At 35.6% G+C, this 21,661-nt stretch overlaps 1 protein-coding gene across 1 annotated transcript in view; it reads left to right on the top strand.

Annotated features, from left to right (window-relative positions):
• SBF2 (SET binding factor 2) overlaps positions 1-21,661 on the top strand; it is a 452,940-nt gene that overhangs the window by 221,500 nt on the left and 209,779 nt on the right. Inside the window, 1 exon segment of the mRNA XM_040630773.1 lies at positions 21,235-21,367. Within this exon segment, the coding sequence (XP_040486707.1) occupies positions 21,235-21,367 (133 nt within the window).

Below are 21,661 nucleotides of genomic sequence, written 5' to 3'. Positions count from 1 at the left end.
TTTTTTTTTTTTTTTTTTTTTTTTTTTTTTAAAGATTTTATTATTTATTTATTTGACAGGATAGAGACAGCCAGCTTGAGAGGGAACACAAGCAGGGGGAGTGGGAGAGGAAGAAGCAGGCTCCCAGCAGAGGAGCCTGATGTGGGGCTCGATCCCATAACGCCGGGATCACGCCCTGAGCTGAAGGCAGACGCTTAACCGCTGTGCCACCCAGGCGCCCCTATCAGAAGAGTTTTTACCTCAGAAACACCGGTAGCATTCCCACTGAGAAAAACTACGTAGATAAAGTATATATTTATAAAACCTGGACCTCTCTTCAAGTTACCAATGACTACTAGGAAAACTGTGTAAATATAGACATCACCTACTTGAAAGCATCAGAGGCAGTAAAGATGCTAAAGGAAACCTAGAGAAGTGAGCCAGACGTTTGGGACTAGTTTTTCCCAGAGCATCTGTTGATTTTGGAAGAAGTAACTGAAAAGCAATATTGATATCCCATAGGGAATGGGAAAACCGAGTTCAGGTTTTACCAAGGGAGATTTCTTTATAAAGCTCTCATGCTTTGAGCTGGGACTACAAAGGACCACAACCTAGGAATGAGTAATCACAAGTAGACAAGGTCCACACAGGGTCCCTTGAGGAACTGAAGTGGAACTTGAAATCATTTCAGTTCCCTGAAATGGATTATTGTGATCCTTGATGCTACTATCTCTAGCCATAGAGTACAAGTAAAAGTAAATTCCTCTCTGGAACAGGACAACTGCATTCTGGGTCTTCAGTATGTCTGTATATATATATATCCAGAAATATGAGGACTAATCCTATATGAAAGAAATATAGAAGAAAACCATAGAAAATATAAAAACCCACAGGGGTACCAGAAAATAGTTACCAAATTCACATATTTAAGTAATTGTGCTTAGAATAGTGAAGGAGATAAACAGTCAAGAGTGAGAATTTGGGGAGTGACATCAGCAAGATGGCAGCATAAGAAGTCCCAGTCCTTTTTCTTCCACAGAAACTTTGCTTTAACGATGATATACTAACCAAAATACCTTTATGAGAATTCCAGAATCTAGGTAAGAATTTGCAATATCCCAGATGATCACAAAGCTGAGAACAGACACGTTAAAATGGGTAAGGAGCAATTTCACTTTACCCTGTCAGCCTCTGCCCTAAGCCAGCAGAGCTCAGTGCTGGGAGACATACCCCAGCTTGCAGCTTCTCCTTGGGGGAGGGGGAAGGAGAAAAACGGAATATGCATGCAATTTTCCAGCTTTATGGAGGGCTGCCTGAGGGTGAGACTGTCTCACCTCATTCGGAGCACTGACAGGATCAGCCTGGTTTGGATGCCACTGAGAACAAGGAAGAGTGACGGGTAACTTGCTGTACCATCACTGCTTGTCACAGTTGGGAGGAGGTGCACAACTTGAGGCATACCCCTTGGGAGGGAGGGAGAGGAAAAACAGCATTCCAGCTTTTCAGAGAGCTGCCTGAATATTGGCAAGGTTGTAGAGGAATTGTATATTTAATTCACTGCTGATGAGAATGTGAATTGGAGCACAGTTTAAGTTTCTAAAAAAGTTAAATAAACTGAATCATCCAGTCATTCCATTCCTAAGGCTTGCACTCCATTTACCTAAAGAAAATGATAGCATTGTCCGTAAAATACTTGTACATGAATGTTCATATCCACATTTTTATAATAGTAAAGAACTGGGAACAAGATCATTGTCCATCAGTGGCAGTGAATAATGGTGATGGTAATGGATAAATAATGTCTGATATATCCATACAGTGGAATGCTACTAAGCAATACAAAGTAATGAATTATTGATAAATACTACAGCATGGATTAATCTGAAAATAATTATGCTGAATTTAAAAAGCCATATAAAAAAAGAGTACATACTGTATGATTTGGTTTCTGTAAAGTTCAAGAAGATGCAGTCTAATCTGTAGTAATAGAAACAGGTCACTGGTTGCCTTGAGGATGGGAAGAGAGGGATTACAAAGAGATGTGAGGAAACTTTGGGATGTTTGTGTTCATTGTCTTGATTGTGGTGATGATTTACAGTATATATATATATATATATATATGTTAAAATATATCAAATTCTGCAAGTGAATTGAAAACATATATTCATATAAAAACTTAAACATGAATGTTCATAGCAGCATTATTCATAATAGCCAAAAAATAGAAACAACCCAAATGTCTATCAACTCATAAATGGATAAACAAATCGTGGTATAACCACATAATGAAATAATATTCAGCCATAAAAAGGAACAAATTGTTGATACATGCTACAAATGGACAAATGAAAACATTATGTGAAAGTGAAAGAAGCAAGACTCAAAAGGCCATATATTTTATGATTCCATTTATACGAAGAGTCTACAATAGGCAAATCCATTGAGACAGGAAGGAGATTAGTGGTTGCCAGGAGCTGGTGGGGAGGGGACAATGGAGTGACTGATAGTGAGAATGGGGTTTCTCTTCAGGTCATGGAATTGTTTTAGAGTTAGAGACTGGTGATGGTTTTACAACCTGTGGCTGTGCTAAACACCACTGAAGTGTACACTATATAAGGGTGAGTTTTATGGTATATGAATTATAGCTCAATAAAGAAAAAATTATTAGGGCCTTGTCAAAGGAATTCAGGACCCACCTTGAAGAGACTTGTGATGGATCTAGAATGGTATAATATGAACTTCATAAATGGTGAAAATTGCAATTGGTTGAAACCCAGCAAATATTTTTATCTTTTAAAATTTTTTTAATTAAAATTTTTTTTAAAGATTTGTTTATTTATTTGAGAGAGAGAGAGAGAGAAAGAGCCCGTGTATGTTGGGAGGGGCAGAGGGAGAGGAAGAGAGCCTGAAGCAGACTCCCCGCTGAGTGCAGAGCCCAACACGGGGCTCAGTCGGAAGACCCTGAGAGCTTGACCTGAGCCGAAACCAAGAGTCAACGCCTAATTGACTGAGCCACCCAGCTGCCCCCAGCAGATATTTTTAAATCTATGAATTCATAATAATATTAAATGAAAAATCATTACCTTAGAATATGACAGGGAAATGATTTGTTATCTTGAAGACTTACCAGTAAAGGAAACAAATGCAGCATTTATTCTGTCTTGTCTCTATAAAGTGTAGTACAGGGTAACCTAATAGTAGATTAGGGGCATCGTCTCTTTTTAAAAGTATTCTATCAATAAATGAAAAAAAGTTATAGTACTAGAACATCATCATTTTACAGTCTTTAGTAAATGAAGATCTGAGCATCAACAAGTATTATCCAACACATCTCGCCTTGTCAAACACTACCTATAGTTTTGTCAGAGGATTAAATCCTGTTGCAGAAAATACAGAAGGTGGGGAACATAGTGAACTGCACAAGACTGCAGTTGTCCAAATCTAGGTTCTTAGAAAGTGCGGTCTATATATACGATGAAATATTATTCTGCCGTAAAAAAGAATGAAATCTTGCCATTTGCAGCAACATGGATGGGGCTAGAGAGTGTAATGCTAAGCGAAATAAACAGAGAAAGACAAATACCATATGATTTCACTTATATGTGGAATTTAAGAAACAGATAAGCAAAGGAAAAAAGAGAAACCGTGGAGCAGACTCTTAACTATGGAGAACAAAGTGATGTTTACTAGAGGGGAGGTGGTGACGGGGACTAAGGGTACACTTGTCACAGTGAGCACTGAGTAATATACTGAATTGTGGAATCACTGTATTATACCCCTGAAACTAATATAGCATTATGTTAACTATACTGGAATTAAAATTAAAAACTTAAAAAAAAAAAACTATGTTTGCAGAAACTCTGTTGGTCAAATGTCTCAGGTTCTTAAGCAAATAAATTATAAGGAAAGGAAAGGAATGGAGGAGTAACCTCTAGGTTAAAAGAGATTGAAAACATCCCATTTTGGGGGCTCCTGGGTGGCTCAGTCAGTTGGACGTCTGCCTTCGGCTCAAGTTGTGATCTCAGGTTCCTGGGTTCAAGCCCCGCATCAGGCTCTCTGCTCAGCAGTGAGTCTGCTTCTCCCTCTTCCTCTCCTTCTGTGATCTCTCGCATTCTCTTTCTCAAGTAAATAAAATCGTTTTAAAAATCCCCTTTTTAATAGAATGAGATTGAACTATAGTGTCTAGGAATGCACATTTGGGTGATAAAACTATAGAAAAAAATCAGGAAAATGGTTAATAAAATAAAGTCGAGATTATGGCAGTAGAGAGGGAGTTCTGATTGGGGGCACATGGAAGGGGCCTTTAGGGTTGCTGGCAAAGTTCTCTTTGACTTTGCTGGCAAAGTAGTGTTTGTAAGGTAATTCATTAAACCATCCATTTTATTTGTATGGTTTTCTATCTTTGTGTTTAATCTTTCAATAAAAATATTTTTTAAAAAACTTATAAAAGCTAGGGGCGCCTGGGTGGCTCAGTTGGTTAAGCACCTGACTCTTGATTCCAGCTAAGCTCCTGATCTCAAGGGTCTTGGGACTGAACCCCGCCGTGGGCTCTGCACTCAGCACAGGGTCTGCTTTTCCCTCTCCCTCTGCTTCTCCTCCCTGACTGTGTCTTTCTTTCTTCTTCTTCTCTCTCTCAAATAAATAAATAAAATCTTAAACTTATAAAACTATTTTAACTTTTATATGTATACCTTTTATTTTTTAAAAAAGTACAGTGCTTGAAGAAATTAGAGATTTTATCCTCAGATAATAGAAAGTCTTAGAAGTAAGCGGTACAGGGCTGATGTGTTGGTTCCCAGATGTCTTCAGGGATGGTATGGAAATTCTCCTGCATGCTTTTTCCCTATTTATTTCCTATTATTTATTAATAAGGGAAAACTCCTTCTTACTATTTGTGTGTCCTCTGTATTTGGTATAGTACCTTGGTCTCAGAAGACATTAATATTTCTTGAATAAATGAGTGAATCTTTTATCCATGAAGAAAATGGCAATCATTATTTCATTAGATGTTCTATGTATGGACGAAGTATCCCAGATGTAAGATTATTAGTCATTTGAAGATCAGATTTCATTATTTTACTCTCTAGTATGTTTGAGCTGAGTTATCTTTTGCTTACATATTCAAAATTTAAGTTTTCAGGGAAAAAATAAGGAAAAGATAAGAAAGGGAAGGAGAAAGAAGGGTGCCTCTAAAATAGCGCCGTGTGCAGGGTCGTAGTTTCCAGAACATGTGGTACTGATAATTCTGACTAAAGCTTGTTCTTATCACCAGTCATTTTGGTTGGACTGTTGTTGAAGGCCAGTATTAGACCATTATCAGAGTTCACTACCTGGGTTGGGGTGAGATGGTGGTGGTGGATTTTATAAAGCACGGACAGGAAGCAGATAAGAGTAAGATTCTTTTGTAGCCTTGACCAGTTTTCCTGTGGAAGGTCTAAATGTAATGATAGCATTTCCCTGGTTCTTCTCTCCAAGGATTGTTAGGATAATGAATTTGTTTTTCATAGTTTGAGATGTCTCTGTGTTTGCCTGGAATAAGTACGTGGACTTCTACCATCACCCCATAATTTCCTGTCAATCACCTTCATCTCTCACTTGCCATCTTATTTATTTGTTCCTTGTAGCCTATGTGAACTATTTTTGTTTACCTGAAGATTTGTGTTTTAAGTGTGGGAAACTGTAGGAGTTTTTTGTTTTTGTTTTTTTTTTTTAATGTTAGTAAGATTGTATTCACAAGACTGGTTTTTATAGCCCATCTCATTTTTTTTCGTCTGATCTATATCTGTTTAACTCAGATGTCCCTCCTTAACCCAGATAATTTTGTGACATTCTCATGATATGTTTTGCCATATCTGGTTACCTATAAATTGGATTTTAACAGCAAATGTCCTAGTTTTAGAATACTTATTCCCCAGTTTTTACAGTATATTATTTATTAGACTTTTTTTTTATTTTAAAGATTTTATTTATTTTATTTGACACAGAGAGAGAAAGACAAGCAGGGGGAGCAGGAGAGGGAGAAACAGGCTCCCTGCTAAGCATCACAACCTTGCTAAGCAGGGAGCCTGATGCGGGTCTTGATCCCAGGACTTGAGCCAAAGGCAGACGTTTAATCAACTGAGACACCCAAATGCCCCTTATTACACATTTTTAAAGTCACAGACTAAAATGATTTTGGACCCTCAGCTATTATCATTCTATTTCCATAGTTAAACAATAGTCTTGTATCATCTGTACTTATACTTTTTTCCCCCAGCTTTATTGAGGTATTATTGACACATAGCTCTGTACGTTTAAGGTTTACAACTTGATGCAAGTATATATTGTGAAATGTTTACTGCAGTAAGGTTAGTCAACACCTCTGTCCCCTCACATAATCATCATTTTTATGTGTATGCCGATAATATTTAAGATCTATTCTCTTAACAACTTTCAAGTATATAATACAGTATTGTCAATTATAATCACTGTGCTGTACATTAGATCCCCAGAATTTATTAATCTTATACCTAGAATTTGTACCCTTTGACCAGCGTCTTCCATTCCTCACACCCCTGCGTCTCTGGTAACCACCATTCTATTCTCTATTTCTCTCTGAATTCAGCTTTTGTTTTGTTTTGTTTTTATTCCACATATAAGTGAGAACACAGAGTATTTGTCTTTCTCCACCTGACTTGTCTCACTTAACATAATGCCTTTAAGGTCTATCTGTGTTGTCACAAAAAAAGGATTTCCTTCCTTTTTATGGCTAAATGACATTCTGTTGTATTACATATATTTTTTTTATTCATTTATCCATTGATGGACACTTAAGTTGTTTCCATGTCTTGGCTGTTATGAATAATGCCGTAATGAACATGGGTATGTAGATATCTCTTTGAGATAAGGATTTCATTTCTTTTGGATATATAATCAGAAGTGGGATTGCTAGATCATATGGTAGTTCTATTTTTAATTTCCTCGGGTACCTCCATACTGTTTTCCAGAATGGCTGCACCCTGCTCACAGGATGTCTCTTCTCCACCGCCTTGACAACACTTGTTACCTCTTGTCTCTTTGGTAATCATTCTAACAAACGTAGGATGGTAACTCACTGTGGTTTTGATTTGCATTTCCCTGATGATTAGTGATGCTAAGCATCTTTTCATGGCATTCATATGTCTTTGGAAAAATGTCCATTCAAGTCCTTTGCCCAGTTTTTAATCAGATAGGTGGTTTTTTGTTTGTTTGTTTGTTTGTTTTGCTACCAAGTTATATGTGTTCCTTATATATTTTAGATATTATTCCCTTATCAGATAGATGGTTGGCCTGCATTTTCTCCTATTCTATAGGCTGCCTTTTCATTTTGCTGATTTATTTCTTTAGCTGTGCAGAAACTTTTTAGTTTGATGTTGTCCCACTTGTTTATTTTTTCTTTTGGTGTCATATTGAAAAAATCATTGCCAAAACCAATGTAAAGGAGCTTTTCCTCTATGTTTTCCTCTAGTAGTTTTATAGTTTGGGTTCTTATGTTCATGTATTTAATCCATTTTGAGTTATTTTTTATGAGTGATGTGAAATGGGGGATCAATTTCAGTCTTTTGCATATGAGTATCCAGTTTTCCCAGTACCATTTATTGAAGAGATTATCTTTTCCCCATTAAATATTCCTGGCTCAAATATTCATTGACCTTATATGTATGTGTTTATTTCTATGATCTCATTTCTTTTACATTGATTTGTGTGTTTGTTTTTATGACAGTACCATACTGTTTTTATTACTCTAGCTTTGTAATACAATTTTAAATCAAGAATTGTGATGTTTCCAGCTTTGTTGTTTCTTAGAATTCCTTTGGTTATTTGGGGTCTTTTATGGTTTCATATAAATTTTAGGATTTTTTTTCTGTTTCTGTGAAAAATGTCATTAGAATTTTGATAGAGATTGTATTGAATCCACAGATGGTTTTAACTATTAATTCTTCTGATTCATGAACACAGGATATCGTTCCATTTACTTGTGTCTTCTTTAGTTTCTTTCATCAAAGTCTTGTGGGTTTTAAAATGCAGATCTTTCATCTCCTTGGTTAAACTTATACCTAAGTTTTTAAAAAATTTCTTATTTAAATTCAGTTTAGTTAACATATAGTGTATTATTAGTTTCAGGGGTAGAATGTAGTGATTCATCAGTTGCGTATAACACCCAGGGCTCATTACATCAGGTGCCCTCCTTAATGCCCATCACCCAGTTACCCCATCCCCCCACTCACTTCCCCTACAGTAACCCTCAGTTTGTTTCCTGTGATTAAGAGTCTCTTATGATTTCCCTCCCTCTCTGTTTTCATCTTATTTTTCCTTCCCTTCCCCTATGTTCTTCTGTTTTGTTTCTTAAATTCCACATGAGTGAAATCATATGGTATTTGTCTTTCTCTGACTGACTTATTCTGCTTAGCATAATACCCTCTAGTTCTATCCACGTCATTGCAAATGGCAAGAATTCATTCTTTTTGATGGCTGAGTAATATTCCATTGTATGTAATTACCACATCTTCTTTATTCATTCATGTGTTGATGGACATCTGGGCTCTTTTCCATATTTCGGCTATTGTGGACATTGATGCTATAAACATTGGGATGCATGTGCCATTTGACTCACTATTTTTGTATCCTTTCAGTAAATACCTAGTAGTGCAATTGCTGGGTCATAGGGTAGTTGTATTTTTAACTTTTTTGAGGAACATCCACACTGTTTTTCAGAGTAGCTGCACCAGTTCACATTCCCACCAGCAGGTAAGAGGGTTTCCCTTTTTCTACATCCTCACCAACATCTGTGGTTTCCTGAGTTGCTAATTTTAGCCATTCTGACTGGTGTGAGGTAGTAGTATCACATTGTGGTTTTGATTTTATTTCCCTGATGCCAAGTGATGTTGAGCATTTTTTCGTGTGTTTGTTAGACATTTGTCCCTAAGTTTTTAATTATTTTTGATGCTGTTCTAAATGGGATTGTTTTGTTTCCTTTTCAGATAGTTTTTTGTTAGTATATAGAAATGCAACTGATTTTTGTATGTTGACTTCATATTCTGCAACTTACTGAATTAGTTTATTAGTTGTAATAGCTCTTTGGTAGAGTCTTTAGGATTTTCTCTATGTAAGATGATACCATCTACAGAGACATTTTTACTTCTTCCTTATGTGAATGCTTTTTATTTTTTCTTCTTGCCTAATTGCTCTAACTAGGATTTCTAGTACTATCTTGAATTGAATGGTAAGAGTGGACACCCTTGTCTTATTCCTGATCTTACCAGGAAAACGTTCACCCTTTTACCATTGAGTAAGATGTTAGCTGTGGACTCGCCATATATAGCATTTACTATGTTGAGGTAGATTCTTTCTATGCCCAATTCGTTGAGAATTTTTATTATGAAAGGATGTTGAATTTTGTCAAACGCTTTTTCTGCTTCTATTGAGATGACCATGTGATTTTTAAATCTTTCATTCTGCTAATGTGGTATATCACATTGATTGATTGGTGTATGTTGAACTGTCCTTACATCCCAGATATAAATCCTGCTTGATGATTGTGTATGATCCTTTTAATGTGATGCTGAATTCAGTTTGCAGGTATTTTATTGAGAATTTTTACATCTATTCATCAGGGATATTAGCCTATAGTTTTCTTTTCATATAGTGTCCTTATCTGGCTTTGTTATTAGGGTAATGCTGGCCTTGTAAAATTAGTTTGGGAGTGTCCCCTCCTCTTCAGTTTTTTTGGAAATATGAGAAGCATTAGTATTAATTCTTCTTTAAATGTTTGGTAAAATTTACCAGTGAAACCATCTAGTCCTCAACTTTTCCTAGTTGGGAAGTTTTGATTACTGTTTCAATCCCCTTACTCATTATTGGTCTGCTCAAAATTTTTATTTCCTCATAATACAGTCTTGGTATGAACTTTTTTTATATGCATACTTTCTTTTTGCTTACTTAAATTAACTTTAGTTAGTTTTCATTAACTATTATTAGATTAATATTTCTGTGTTGATTATCTGTAATACTAAATATAGATGCTTTTTTAAAAATGATAAAAATAGCCAGAATTTTTTCTTCAGTTTATCGTATACATATTATACATAAATTTTTACATAAACATCCTCAAAATGTTGAATGTAGCTGTAACTTTCAATTCAGAAAGTTACTTTTATTTTTGAATATTTTAATGGAAAAATTTTGGTATTCTCTTTTATCTTTCCCTGGAAAAGCTTCTGTCTATAGCACTGTATAATTATGCCTGAAATGACATTAACTTTTATAAGAATATAAAAAATAATTTATGTTCCTGAAATAGAAAGATGGAAAGATGCCAGAGGAAATAGTGAAGGCTTAGGGGGTAGAAAATATTTTTATACTAACACCTTTATGAGGAATGTGTTGATTGGTTAATTTATGAATCGTATGGTTAATGCGTCAATTGTAGGATGGTTTTTGTCTTTTTATGGTAAGTGCTTGAAATCTAGTGCCTTGGATCATGTTTCTGTTTTCACTCATTTTTTTCAGCTTGTTCATATAATATTCTTACTTGTTTTAGTCTTATTCTCAATTGTAATGGGAAAAAATTAAGTAGTCATTTTCTTTCTCAATATATGTAGTTAAATAGTTGGAGAATTTGAGCATACAAGAGTTTAGACCTTTAGTATGAATGGCATATTGTGCTCTAAGTGGAAAAAGAGGAAATGAGAAATTTAATGTTTCACTATAACTATATCTATGATTAATCATTTTTTGACAGTTTGAATATCAACTATTTTCTGTGGGGATTTGAAACAAATTAAATCTTCTCACTAATCTGTTCCGGGATACTTTTCTGAAGGAACTGCTTACCATGTGTACTCTACTCTGGAGGCCTAATGATCTCTAGGGAAAGCTGCTCCAATTTAATTTTTTTTGTAATAAATAGCACAAAGAATGCCGTTCCTATAATGCCCACCTGCAGGAGCCTTTTTTTTTTTTTTTGATCAAATGTTTAGAAAGCCAATACCATATGCCAGGTCTGTGCTAGTCACTAGTGATATAAAGATGAAAAAAATCACAGCCCTTATGTAGATATACTTTTCACCTAGTAGAGAAACATACATATTTAAAAATTATATTACAGTATATAGTTAATACAATACTAGACATACCAAGAGCTAAGAGAGATACCAAGAGACACCTTACTAGCTAGAAAAGAGGACAAAGGGCATTACAAGCAAGGAAGAACATAAGCACTGGTATAGAGTATAAAAGGTCTTCATAAAATAGTAAGAGGTTTGATGAAGCTTAGGTATAGGATTGTAGGAAGCAGACTGTGATCAGGAAATTCATCGCTTTTCTTTTAAAAATTAAAGATTAAGTATTTATGCTAGCTTTGTAAAGGAAGCCATTTTTAAAATACCAAAGACTGACTGACAGTGACCAATCGAGTGCTTATTGACTAGTATACTACCCTTGCTGGAATTACACGTAAATAAATCATGTGGTTGCTACATGATATAGTTTGAGGACAGTGCTGAAGAATCTTGGTTCAAAGCTATCTTCTCCCTTTTCCTTTCCTGGTGCTTAAATGCTATTATGAAATAGTTATCTCTATCTTTGTACTGAGTTACCTTTTAATGAATGCAAATGCTTTAAGGCAAGATAGCCATTAAGAGTTGTCCTTCATGGGGCACCTGGGTGTCTCAGTCTGGGTTTAGTGTCTGCCTTCGGCTTAGGTCATGGTCTCAGGGTCCTGGGATCTAGCTGGCTTCAGGCTCCCTGCTCAGTGGAGAGTCTGCTTCTCCCTCTCCTTTTTGCCCCTCTCACCACCTGTGCTCTCCTCTGTCTCTCTCTCTCTCTCTCAAATGAAAAAATAAAATCTTCAAAAAAAAAAAAAAAAGAAGAAGAAGAAGAAGAAGAAGAAGAGTTGTCCTTTTTTCTCACAAAATTCTCTTGTCCAAAATTTCATTTTGCTGTCAGCACTTAGGGATTAATATTCTTACAAAATATGACTACATTATTGAAGTATGCAATTTACAAATGATGGCAGGATAATTACCCTCTTTTCTGTGCTCTGTAGCAATTTGTATGTGTCTCAGTTCTGTTGTGTTTAATTATTTACTTGCCAAGCTGCCATCTCCACTAACTGTGAGCTCTTATGAGCCTGCCTCCCCTTTCTTTATATCCAGTTTAGCAATTTCTTATATATCTCAGCAGCTTGGTAAAGGCTTAACAGTTGAGAAAAGAGGAGAATAAAGGAAGAAGTTTTAATTTAAAAAGTTATTTCTGCCAAGGTAATTCCATTTTGTTTGATCCTTGCTTTAACTTTTCAGTTACTTAATATATTATCTTTCCCCTTTGTTTCCTATTCTATTCCCAAGACCCCTTTTGCTTCCTACTTAAATGTAGATATTAAAGAGATTTAAAAACCTGGTCTATCAGAACAGGCACAGACTAGGAATCTGGGCCATTTGGGATTGGAGTAATCTGATATAATTGCCCCAGACTCAGATCAATTACAGGGTTAAGCAAGAAAAGAAATGTGTTGTGCCTTTTTACACAGTTTTGGTTGAGTTGGGCCATTTATGGATTGTTACTTGGGATAAACACAATTTTAGATTTGAGTTTTTTTGTGGTCATATATACTTGTTAATTGACTTCTTATATTTAAAGATTACCACATTACCTATTTATAGGTCCATAAAGTATTTTAATTTATGTCACACTCAAGGGAATAAGCCTATGTTCATAACCACTAAAATATACATGGTTGCCCAATTCAGTTACCTTTTTAAACTATTTTTTACTTAGAAGGTTTCCATTTCTAATATATTTGGAATGATATACTGAATTTGTAACATATTAAACATTGCTTCTCAGTGATAGTTATAAAACTAAACTATATACACCTATATAAAGCTTTAGTTAATTTGTGAAGGTAGAGATATTGTTTTTTTTTTTATTTCTATAATAAAGAAACATGGTAGATACTTGACAAATACTGATCAAATAAAGGAGAACTCTCCTTTTCCTTACCTTGGGTTAAGTCTTGACCATTATTATATCGTTTTCTCTGTTGTGGATTTATGTAAAAGAACTATAATAAATTGTTTAAGCTTTCCTAACATATATCCTGTCTTGAAACCATGGCCTTCAGCTCCTCAGCTTGCCCATTTGAACACTGAGACACAGTGTTGTATCCGTGCAACATACCATTATTATTCAGAGAAGGGGACAATTCTGGATTAAAGTTTTTGGTGTTGTTTTTTCAAAACAGGAAATAAATACATTTGTTAATGTGTGATGCTATGATTTCTAGAACTTTAACCCCTAAAAAAAAAGTTAAGATCAGGAAGTAATTTTTCAGAATGTTTTACTATTTGAATAATCAACAGGATGTGTGCAGACCATTGTAGTGAAATCAGTAATAATTATCACTGGAATGTTTGTTTGTCTTCTCTGCTGTTATTGTGCAGCTTTAGATGGACATTGACTACCAAAGACTAAGAAACAATTCAGGGTTATGTAGAAAACTGATTTTGACTTGTAGTTCAGAGAAGTAGAATTTCCTAATAACTGCATAGCTATAAACACAGCAAGAAACATTGCTAGTTAGGGATAAAAACATTAATTTCTTAAAATATTTGAAATTGTTAATTATCTGAAACTCAAGAAAGCATGTGATATTTACGAATACAAAATTTAAGTAATCTTCAGTTAGGCATGGGTCAATTGTTTGTGTGTATATGCTGTATTATTTTCTGGATAATGGAAAACTTCTCCTTTGAGCACTAGAATATTGTCCCTAACTCATTTCTCTCTCTCTTTCTTTTTTCTTTTTTCTTTTCTTTTCTTTTCTTTTCTTTTTTCTTTCTTTCTTTCTTTCTTTCTTTCTTTCTTTCTTTCTTTCTTTCTTTCTTTCTTTCTTTCTTTCTGAAGATTTTATTTATTCATTTGACACAGAGAGAGACAGCTAGCGAGAAAGGGAACACAAGCAGGGGGAGTGGGAGAGGAAGAAGCAGGCTCCCAGCGGAGGAGCCTGATGTGGGGCTCGATTCCAGGACCCTGGGATCATGCCTGGGGCCAAAGGCAGACGCTTAACGCCTGAGCCACCCAGGTGCCCCTGTTCCTAACTCATTTCTAATATAAATCCTAACTTAAATCCTGTCTTAGTAAGTATAGTATAATATTTCCCCCTTGGTATCATAAACTGATTGTTCTGACTGATGTAAGTGGATAGAGTCCCTTAAAACTACATGCCTGCCTTCTTTACTATTTATCTAATACTAAATGATGCTAACTATGAGTTTTATCTTCTGACGGATTATCAGAATGGATTCGTTTTTTGTGGGGGATTGCACAGGGTTCAGATAGGAGCAGAGAGGAAAAAGTTCTTCCCCAGAGTCTTTAGGAAAGAAAGCCTGGATTCCTTTTCATGGTATTCAAATTCTTCTTGAACATTCCCTTGATAGAACTACTTACAGGTTTCTCAGTGCCTTTTCCTCCTCGGTCCTCTGTTTCTTTGCACATGGTTTTCTGTCAGCTTTGAAAGCCTTTCTGCTCTTGTCTCCCTCACTAACTTCTGCTTATTCTTCAAAATCTAACTCAAGGGTCAGTTCCTTTGGCAGGCACAGTGTAAATCACAGGGGCCTTTACAAGATGAGAGAGGGAGACAGGAGAGTGAGTGTCAGAATGCTGCATTCTGACACCACATACATGAGAAACACTAGACTGGTTTTTGTCAGCTTTGAAGATGGAAGGGGGCCATGAGCCGAGGAATGTGGGCAGTTGCTACAAGCTGGAAAACCCCAAAATAGGACTTCGGTCCTACTGAGCTTTAAGATAATATGTTTGTGGTTTCTTAAGCAAATACTCACTTTAATCATAATTCTAAATTACTTATTTTCACATTTATGTAGATGTTTCTATAAACCAAGAAAAACCGAGCTAATAAATATTGTACATTTTTTAATGGTTAACATGTTTTGAAGAGTTTTTATTAAAAAGTGATCAGGAGCTGGTTGAAATTCTTCCCATAAAGTATCTATTACTATTTTTATTCATAACAAATTCAGATCTTAGCTTCCAGAAAAACTATATTGCCCAATATCATAATAGGGATGACTGAGTACTTGATATCCTCCCTCTTAAGTACTGGCTTAACCTAAAGTGATTATTTTAAGAAACAGCCTCCCCCTACCCCATCCTCACACCCTATTATAATTACAACACAGACACTAATATTTTTGCAAAGCATTCATTTGATCATGAAATGTAGACAGTCAGAGATAGGTAGATGCAATAGTAGCAAAGAAAAGATATCAAAACCTTTTCACTTTTATTTAAGGTTTTGACAATGAGAACTTCATAAAATGTCTTGAAATTCTATTTGCTATACAATAAACATCTGCTAAGTAGGAGACATATGCCATATTATAACAACCATTTTAATGTGTAATATAATTCTGAATTCTTTTTTTTTAATTAACATGTAATGTATTATTTGTTTTAGGGGTTCAAGACCATGATTCTTGACTGTAAAAACACTTGGCTAAAATATGAAACATCTTTGCAGTAAAACTTACAATGTAGCTTAAGTAAGATTTCAGAAGTGTCTCCTGGATAAAATGGGAATGTTTCCTTTCACCAGATAAACTCTGAATAGTTAAGGTGCCATAAACTAGACAAAGCTAGGAAGGAATATCTTGTACTAGAAAAGAACAGCATGTAATAGGGACTTCCTCCATGTCAAAGTGACAACTACTTAATGACAATGACTTATGATACATTTTAAAAAATAGCATATAAAAGATGATACATTTGTGTTGTTTTAAGCCATCAAGTTTGTGGTAACTTGTTATAGCAACCTGGGAAACTAATGCAGCCCAGAGTTTTTTTACGGAATTTTTTTTTAAATACTTTGACTCAGAAGAAGTAGCTAAATTTGTGCAGAAAATCTCCAAGTATACATTATTCACATCCCCCCAATAATAATACTTTATATAATTATAGTACATTATAACAACCAGAAAATTAATTGAACCTGGTCGAACCAGGGCACAATACTATTAATTCAGGGAAGAAGTAACACTTCTCTGAGTAGACCTTTTTATATAGATTTGACTTCTGGAAATATGTGTAGGTCTTACATACTCAGAAAATATACTAAATGAGTCATGATGGGAAGAAGCAAAAAAAAAAAAAATTAAAACTGAAAGCAAACAGAAGCAGACTCCACTGTCTTTCAGATGAAAAACCTAACCACACTGAAGAGGAAAAACTACTCAAAATAACTTATGTACACAGTATTTGACTAACCTTAGTTTTGGACAGGTTTGAGGAAAGAATTTCAAACAAATTGTGAGCTCATTTTTAGTTGGTGTGGTGTTTTGAGTTAGAATGGCTGAAGAAATTTTGTAACTATTTTACATGTAGTATAATATTTAGCAGATGAATAAATATGTGTATATTACTAGTATCCAGGATTCTTACTGGAAGAAGGGACACACAAATATGTATTAGAGTCAGTGGGAGAAGCTGTAGGAATAGAAAGTAACAGTGTGAAGATGCGCCTGGGTGGCTCAGTCGGTTAAGTGGCTGATTCTTGATTTCAGCTCAGGTCATGATCTCAGGGTTGTGAGATCAAGCCCTGCATCAGGCTCTGTGCTGAGCATAGAGCCTGCTTAAAACTCTCTCTCTCTCCCTCTGCCCTTCGCCTTCAGGTGTAAAATATAGTGACTCAACACTTCCACAGAACATCCGGTGTACTCCTTAATCCCCATCACCTATTTCACCCATCCCTTCACCCATCTCCCCCCTGGTAACCATCAGTTTGTTCTCTGTAGTTAAGAGTGTTTTTTTGGTTTGCCTCCCTCTCTCTTTTCCCCCCCTTTGTTCATTTGTTTTGTTCTTAAATTCCACACATGAGTGAAGTAATACAGTAGTTGTCTTTCTCTGACTGACTTATTTTGCTTCACATAATACTCTCTAGCTCCATCTATGTCAATATGGATGGAAAGATTTCATTCTTTTTGATGGCTGAGTAATATTCCATTGTGTGTGTGTGTGTGTGTGTGTGTGTGTGTGAGAGAGAGAGAGAGAGAGAGAGAGAGAGACCACCTCTTATTGATCCATTCATCAGTCAATGGACATTTGGGCTCTTTCCATATTTTGGCTATTGTTGATAATGCTGCTATAAACATCAGGGTGTGTGTATCCCTTTAAATCAGTATTTTTGTATCCTTTGTGTAAATACCTAGTAGTGCAATCGCTGAATCGTAGGGTAGTTCTATTTTTAACTTTTTGAGGAACCTCCATACTCTTTTCCAGAGTGACTGCACCAGTTTGCATTCCCACCAGCAGTGCAAGATGTTTCCCCTTTCTCTGTATCCTCACCAACATCTGTTATTTCCTGTGTTAATTTTAGCAATTCTGACTGGTGTGAGGTGATATCTCATTGTAGGTTTAATTACTGTTTCCCTGATGATGAGTGGTGTTGAGCATCTTTTCATGTGTCTGTTAGCTATCTGGATGTCTTTTTTTTTGAAAAATGTCTATTCATGTCTTCTGCCCATTTCGTAACTGGGTTATCCATTTTCTGGGTGTTCAGTTTGATAAGTTCTTTGTACATTTTGGATACTAACCCTTTATCAGAGATGTCATTTGCAAATATCTTCTCCTATTCTGTAGATTGCCTTTTAGTTTTGTTGATTGTTTCCTTATCTGTGCAGAAACTTTTTATCTTGATGAAGTCCCCATAGTTCATTTTTGCTTTTGTTTCCCTTGTCTCCAGAGACGTATCTAGTAAGAAGTTGCTATGACCAATGTCAAATAGGTTACTGCCTATGTTCTGTCTAGGATTTTGATGGTTTCCTGTCTCACAGTTAGAACTTTCATCCATTTTGAATTTATTTTTGTGTATGTTGTAAGAAAGTGGTCCAGTTTCGATCTTCTACATGAGGCTATCCAGTCTTCCCAACACCATTTGTTGCAGAGACTATCTTTTTTCCATTGGATATTCTTTTGAAGAATATTCTGTCAAAGATTAGTTGACCGTATAGTTGTGGGTCCATTTCTGGGTTTTCTGTTCTGTTCTATTGCTCTGTGTGTCTGTTTTCATGCCAGAACCATTCTGTGTTTATGACTACAGCTTTTTAATACAGCTTGACATCCAAAATTGTGATGCCTCCAGGTTTGCTTTTCTTCTTCAAGCTTGATTTGGCTAATTAGGGTCATTTGTGGCTCCATACACATTTTAGGATTGTTTATTCTAGCTCTGTGAAAAATGTTGGTATTTTGATAGGGATTGCATTAAATGTGTAGATTGCTTTTGGTAGCATAGGCATTTTAGCAATATTTGTTCCTCCAATCCATAAGCATGGAATGTCTTTCCATTTCTTTGTGTCCTCTTCAATTTATTTCATCACTGTTCTATAGTTTTCAGAGTACAGATCTTTTACCTCTTTGGTTAGGTTTGTTCCTAGGTATTTTGTTGTTTTTGGTGCAGTTGTAAATGGGATTGATTCCTTAATTTCTCTTTCTGCTGCTTCATTTTTGGTTTATAGAAATGTAACAGATTTCTGTATGTTGATTTTGTATTCTGTGACTTTGCTGAATTTGTGTATCAGTTCTAGCAATTCTTTTTTTTTTGGTGGAGTCTTTCACGTTTTTTACTTAGAGTATCTTGTCATCTGCAAATAGCAGAAGTTTGACTTCATCCCCGCCAATTTGCATGCCTTTTATTTCTTTTTGTTGTCTGAATAATGTGGCTAGGACTTGCAGTACCATGTTAAATAACATGGTGAGAGTGGACATCCCTGTCTTGTTCCTGACTGTAGAGGAAAAGCTCTCAGGTTTTCACCATTGAGGATGGTATTAGCTGTGGATCTTTGGTATAGGGCCTTTATGATGTTGAGGTATGTTCCCTCTTATCCCTACTTTGTTGAGGGTTTTTATCAAAAATGGATTCTGTATTTTGTCAAATGCTTTTCTGTATTGAGAGAGTCATATGGTTCTTATCGTTTGTTTTATTAATGTGGTGTACCACATTGATTGATTTGTAAATATTGAACCACCATCGCAGCCCAGGAGTAAATCCCACTTGCTTGTAGAGAAGAATTGTTTTAATGTACTGTTGGATTTGATTTACGAGCATCTTGTTGAAGATTTTTAAAGCCATGTTCATCAGGCATATTGGCCTGTAATTCTCCTTTTTAGTGGGGTCTTCAGCTCAGGTCATGATCTCAGGGTCATGGGATTAAGCCCAGCCTCAGGCTCTGCACAAGTCTGCTTGTTCCTCTCCCTCCCCCTCTGCCTCTCCGCTCCTCCTTCTCTTCTTCTCTGCCTCTCGCCCTGCTCTTGCATGTGTGTGCTTGTGTGCTCGCTCTCTCTCTCAAATAATTAAATAAGTAAAATCGAAAAAAAATTCATCAGCATGTTAAAAGATTCATATACCATAGTCAAGTGAGATTTATTCCTGGGATACAGTGACGGTTCAACCTAAGCAAATCAATAAGTTGTTCTCTTTAACATGGTTAATTCATGGTGGGTGAATTGTACCTCAGTATAAAAAATGTAAGGTTGTAATAATATTTCATATTGAATGAGACTAAAGAAACGCAACAACTAAACGGAGTATCTGATCCTAGAACAAATCCTGACTGTAGGGAAAAATTTCTAAAGAACAATATTGTGGTCAAAGCAATTGTGAGAAAGAACAAAGATGAAGGTATCATGCTTTCTGATTTCAAACTGTACTACAAAGTAATCAAAACAGTATGGTACTGGCACAGAAACATATAGATCAATGGAATAGACTAGAGTCCAGAAATAAACCCATCCTTATTTGGTTAATTAATCTATAAAAAAGGAGACAAGAATATACAATGGGGAAAAGACAGTCTTTTCAATAAATGATGTTGGGAAAAGTGGATGACTTCATGCAAAGAAATGAAACTGGACCACTTTCTTATACCACATAGAAGAATAAACCCAGGTGGATTAAAGACTTAAATGTAAAACTGGAAACCATAGAACTCCTAGAAGAAAAATTAGGCAGTAAGCTCTTTCACTTAGGTCTTAGCTGTATTTTTTTGGATTCCATGAATTAACAAAACAGGAAACAACAAATGTTGGTGAGAATATGGAGAAAGGGGAACCTTCTTACACTGTTGGTGGGAATGCAAGCTGGTGCAGCCACTATGGAAAACAGTATGGAGGTTCCTCAAAAAGTAGAAAATAGAACAACCTTATGACCCAGCAATTGCACTACTAGGTATTTACCCCAAATATACAGATGTAGTGAAAAGAAGGGGCATGTGCACCCCAAGTTATAGCAGAAACATCCACAATAGCCAAATTGTGGAAGGAGCCGAGATGCCCTTCAACAGACAAATGGATAAAGAAGATGTGGTCCATATACACAATGGAATATTACTCAGCCATCAGAAAGGATGAATACCCACCATTTGCATCAACATGGATGGAACTGGAGGGTATTATGCTAAGTGAAATAAGTCAAGCAGAGAAATGAAATTATCATATGGTTTCACTTACATGTGGAACATAAGGAACAATACAGGACATTAGGAGAAGGAAGGGGAAAATGAAGGAGGGAAAATCAGAGAGGGAAACGAACTATGAGAGACTGTGGACTCCAGGAAACAAACTGAGGGTTTCAGAAGGAAGGGGGGTGGAGGGATGTGCTAGCCCGGTGATGGGTATTAAGGAGGGCATGTTTGCATGGAGCACTGGATGTTATATGCAAATAATGAATCATGGAATGGTACATCAAAAACTGATGATGTACTGTGTGGTGACTAACATATCATAATAATAAATGAAAAAGGAAAAGGAAAAAGAAAAGAAAAGATGGAAAAAGACAAACCAGGAAAATTTCAACAACAAAGTTGTCCTGGTTATATTAACATCAGACAAATGGACTTTAAGGGGAAAAAAGTTATTTGAACATTGCCAACATCTAAAACAGGAATTTAAGTACAGTCCATGGAGATGAAGTTGAAAAGAAGGTAATAATGTATTTCCAAACAACTAATATGTTCAGTGAGTGTTACATTGATTTGAAGAATAAAGACAAACAAAATGAAAGTTTGGGAAAACAAATACTCCTAGGTTATTTGGAATTTATAGTTTGACCAAATAGTTTTCTTTAGAGATTTCAAAAATACTGACTTTTTCGTTCCATGTCATTCTTTGTTGGCAACACACATAAAATGAAATGCATTTGGTAAGCTTTTGTTCTTGTGTTTTCAGGAATTCAAAATGTCCTCAGCCTCTTTTGTGCAGTTCTCACAGAAAATAAGGTTCTCTTCCATTCTGCAAGTTTCCAGAGACTTAGTGATGCTTGCAGAGCCCTGGAATCTTTAATGTTTCCTCTTAAATATAGGTGAGGTTTTTAACTTGGTACTTTAATTTGTTCCCAAATTCTGCATTGCTTATTAATGATTGGTTGAAATGTCATAGCACAATAGTTTTGAACCACAAGGGCGTATTTTACAGTTAGGCAGTACACATGATTCTGATGGAAAGCTAACTTAGAATTTGGAAATTTTCCAAGTTGTTCATTACTGAGTGTTGATTAATTTAGTGAAAGAATAATTGGAATCGTATTGTCAGCAACATTTAATTCTTTTTGAATATACTTAGTGACAAAAGTCTTAAGTTAGTTTTATCTGATTAT

This window comes from Ursus maritimus, unplaced genomic scaffold, assembly GCF_017311325.1.
Source record: "Ursus maritimus isolate PB19 unplaced genomic scaffold, ASM1731132v1 scaffold_16, whole genome shotgun sequence".
In the NCBI taxonomy this organism is placed as follows: Eukaryota; Metazoa; Chordata; class Mammalia; order Carnivora; family Ursidae; genus Ursus; species Ursus maritimus.
This window is presented reverse-complemented; position numbering and strand designations above follow the sequence as displayed.